Source organism: Seriola lalandi, unplaced genomic scaffold, assembly GCF_002814215.2.
Source record: "Seriola lalandi dorsalis isolate HSWRI2012SDOR001 ecotype SW California unplaced genomic scaffold, Sedor1 jcf7180002054343, whole genome shotgun sequence".
Taxonomy (NCBI): domain Eukaryota; kingdom Metazoa; phylum Chordata; class Actinopteri; order Carangiformes; family Carangidae; genus Seriola; species Seriola lalandi.
In genome coordinates this window covers 101,402-104,548 of record NW_019524896.1, presented here as the reverse complement: position 1 = coordinate 104,548, position 3,147 = coordinate 101,402, and the positions used below count along the sequence as shown (strand labels likewise).

The 3,147-nt window shown below is 43.4% G+C and overlaps 1 protein-coding gene across 4 annotated transcripts in view; it reads left to right on the top strand.

Moving 5' to 3' along the window:
* Positions 1 to 2,145: 2,145 nt before the first annotated feature.
* dbn1 (drebrin 1) overlaps positions 2,146 to 3,147 on the top strand; it is a 90,732-nt gene continuing 89,730 nt past the window's right edge. For 3 of the 4 annotated variants that reach the window (XM_087174356.1, XM_087174355.1, XM_023407654.2), the window contains exon 1: positions 2,146 to 2,304. In XM_087174356.1, coding sequence (XP_087030482.1) covers positions 2,222 to 2,304 — 83 coding nt within the window. In that variant the 5' untranslated portion in view covers positions 2,146 to 2,221. The remainder of the gene's footprint in view (positions 2,305 to 3,147) is intronic. The other variant, XM_023407652.2, reaches the window with a different exon arrangement.

The following is a 3,147-nucleotide window of genomic DNA, read 5'->3' as shown; positions in this document are numbered from 1 at the left end:
TTTAATTATAAAAGTTTATAAATGGTCACTGATTTTCTTTTTTTTTTTTTTGGAAGAAATGCTCCATTTAAATCAAAGTAAATATTCATTCTATACTGGATATTTTATTTTCCATGTGTTGACTGTATGCTTCCCTCTAGACAAATGTCAATGTTTGCATGCCCATTTGAGTGTGAACTAAAACATCTTCTGGTTACACTAGTAAGTAACTGGAATTAATGAAATTCAAATCAGTTCATAGTTATACATCAGTTAATGTCAGGGAAATTACTGGAAACTGTTGCTCCTGTAAAACAAAGCATTACCAAATCCTGAGTGCAGGACTTGTAATGAAGTATTTTGTGAGTGATATTTCTAATTCAGAATATGATTTGAATACGTCTACAGACATGGGTGCACACAGTATTTCATTTTAAAGTAAAAACCATTAAAAAAAAATATGAGGAAATATATTTGGCATTACAACAAACATGAGACACTTACAGACAAATAAGATCATCAAAAACCTGTGAAAATAAACGATAAAATTATAATAATAAAAATATTATCATCTCTGAGGAAATACACATAATACAAGTAGAAGTGATATCAGCTGATGATACAACAAAATGTTTGCTTTGCTCCTTCACTAATGAAACACTGTGGTAATGTAAAACGCTGAGTCAGGTGCACAGAGTCTGTTTTTTTGTTTTTTTTTGTTTAGCTGCTGCTGATTCGCCCGGTGCCTCTTTACAGCATCCAACAATAAATCAAATGATTTTCCACATGATGAAGTCGCTGCTCCCACCACAGTGTGTGGGCATCAGAGGTAAGCTCACATTACTCAGTTGTCTGTCAGACTCGCACTGTTACACAATAATGATAATAATTCTCTAAATAATGTACATTTCAGCTCCAAGAATTAGTTCAATAAAAGGAAATGATTCTTGTGTTTCTGAGAAAATGTAAGACGCATTCTGCCCACTGAACAAAACGTCTGTATTTTAGCGACATTTTTATTCTATGTCTTTAATGCTGCTGCACAGTCCTCGTCACTTGGCAACTATCGCAGGCAAATATCATAAAACTGTGTCAGCTGGTAAAAAGTAGCTCCAGATTCTCAGATGTGAGGATTTGCTTCTTTCTTTTGTTTAATGTGATAAGAAACTGAATATGTTTGGTTTGTATTCCTCCGCAGCGGCGACGGTCAGAGCCGGAGACATATTGTTTTCCGTCCGTCTGTCCCATCGTCGTGGACACGATATTTCTCTAACGCCTTGATGGAACGTCTTCAAATTTGGCACAGACATTCACTAGGACTCAATGATGAACTGATTAGATTTTGGTGGTCAAAGGTCAAGGGTCAAGGTTGGGGTGACCTTACAAAAGGCGGTTTTGGCCTTGTGAACGCGATAACTCTGTAACGCCTTTAGGGAATCCCTTCAAATTTGGCACAAACGTTCACCTGGACTCAAGGACAATCTGGTTAGACTTTGGTGGCTAAAGGTCAAAGTTCAAGGGTCAAGTTCAGTGTGACCTCACAAAACACTTTTTAGCCATTTTTCAAGACTTCACACAGCAATTATTTGCTAAATTTCACACCACTGGTTAATATTTTATATGATTCTGCATAAACAGGGATGTAACCTGGAACTAGTCTGAGTGGCGGAGGGATACAACCACTGAACTATGTTGTTAAGACAACATCAGTCATCTGAAGACATCACAGGGCTTAAGGAAAAAGGACATTTTTCAACAGTTGGCAGATTAATCGATAATCATTTAACAATTAGTTGCAGCTTATTGAAAATTAACTATTTTTTTCTTGGTATGAAATCGGATCATTCTTTCTGGGAATCTTCCTTGGAATTTATTAGGAAATTACAGAACCATATAATGAATTACCTCCCCCATAAATGCTTTTCTTTATTTCTTGAATCCCTTATTTATCCGTTAGATAATGAAATGTTCCGTCCTGAGCAGTGGTACAGTTTCTATTGTGTCTTCACAGCAGCTAATGTTGTACAGTTATAAAAGTTCACTCCTGGGCACTAGGACCCATCAGACTGGTTAGTCAGTAATGTTTCGGCGCTAGGACCCCTCGGGCACCGTGATCTTCTCTTTGTCTCCACCAGTCAGAGCCTCCTCCTCCTCCTCCTCCTCCTCCTCTCCGTCCTCTCTGTAGTCTCATTCCGTGTCTCTCTCCATCAGCAGCGGTCTGGATGCTTGCAGGGACAGAAACATGGCTGTGAATCTCGGCAAGAACAGACTGGCCCTGCTGACCGCCTACCAGGACGTCATTGACGAGACCTCGGACACCGACTGGTGAGTCCTGCGGGCCGGCGCGACCGTCCGTTCCCTTCCTCCCTTCCTCCCTCTGTCGCTCCATCTCCTCTTTCTCCACGTTTCGCTGCGTTGCTCCTCTCCTGGCTTTCTCTCGGGGTTTTTGTTGTCCGGGGTGGTGCACACGCCGGAGGATGCGCAGCGCGGCGCGGCGCAGGACAGGACAGGGGCGCACCGTGCATCATCATCACCATCCTCACAACGGGCTGGTGTTAAACTACAGATATACTCCACATCCAGATTCACCAATGCTACACACACACACACACACACACACACACACACACACACACACACACACACACACACACACACACACACTCTGTCAAGACAGACTTGTTTTATCTGCAGCTGAAATCCACCGCGCAGCTTTACCTTTTCTTAATTAAGCGCATTAAGAAGCTCCGAGCTGGAGGAAGCTGTGCGGCGGTGAAAGTGAGAGTTGAGTTGTTGGGGGGGGGGCGTGGGGGGGGTAGAGACCAGAAAGCAGCAGGTCTGTGGGTGTTGGAGCCTGAAGTGAACTGCACTGCAGAGTCAGGAGCAATGTGCGCACTGGACAAATAATTGTGCAAGCGGAAAGCTTTGTTTCCTCTCAGTTTCTCCTCCGCGCTCTGAGCCGGGACCCGGTTTCTCTCTCCGCCAGCTGGAAGCAATTTGAGCCTTTTTTTTAATTTTCCTCAACGCATTGATGCGATGCAGCGGTGTTTTTGGCGAGAGAGCGCGTGAGAGAAGCTTCAGCAGATGAAAACGGGGCCTGGTCCAGAGATACTGATGAGCCCCTGCATCCCCCTAAACGAGGGCGGAGAGGAGAGGGGCGAGGCCGGG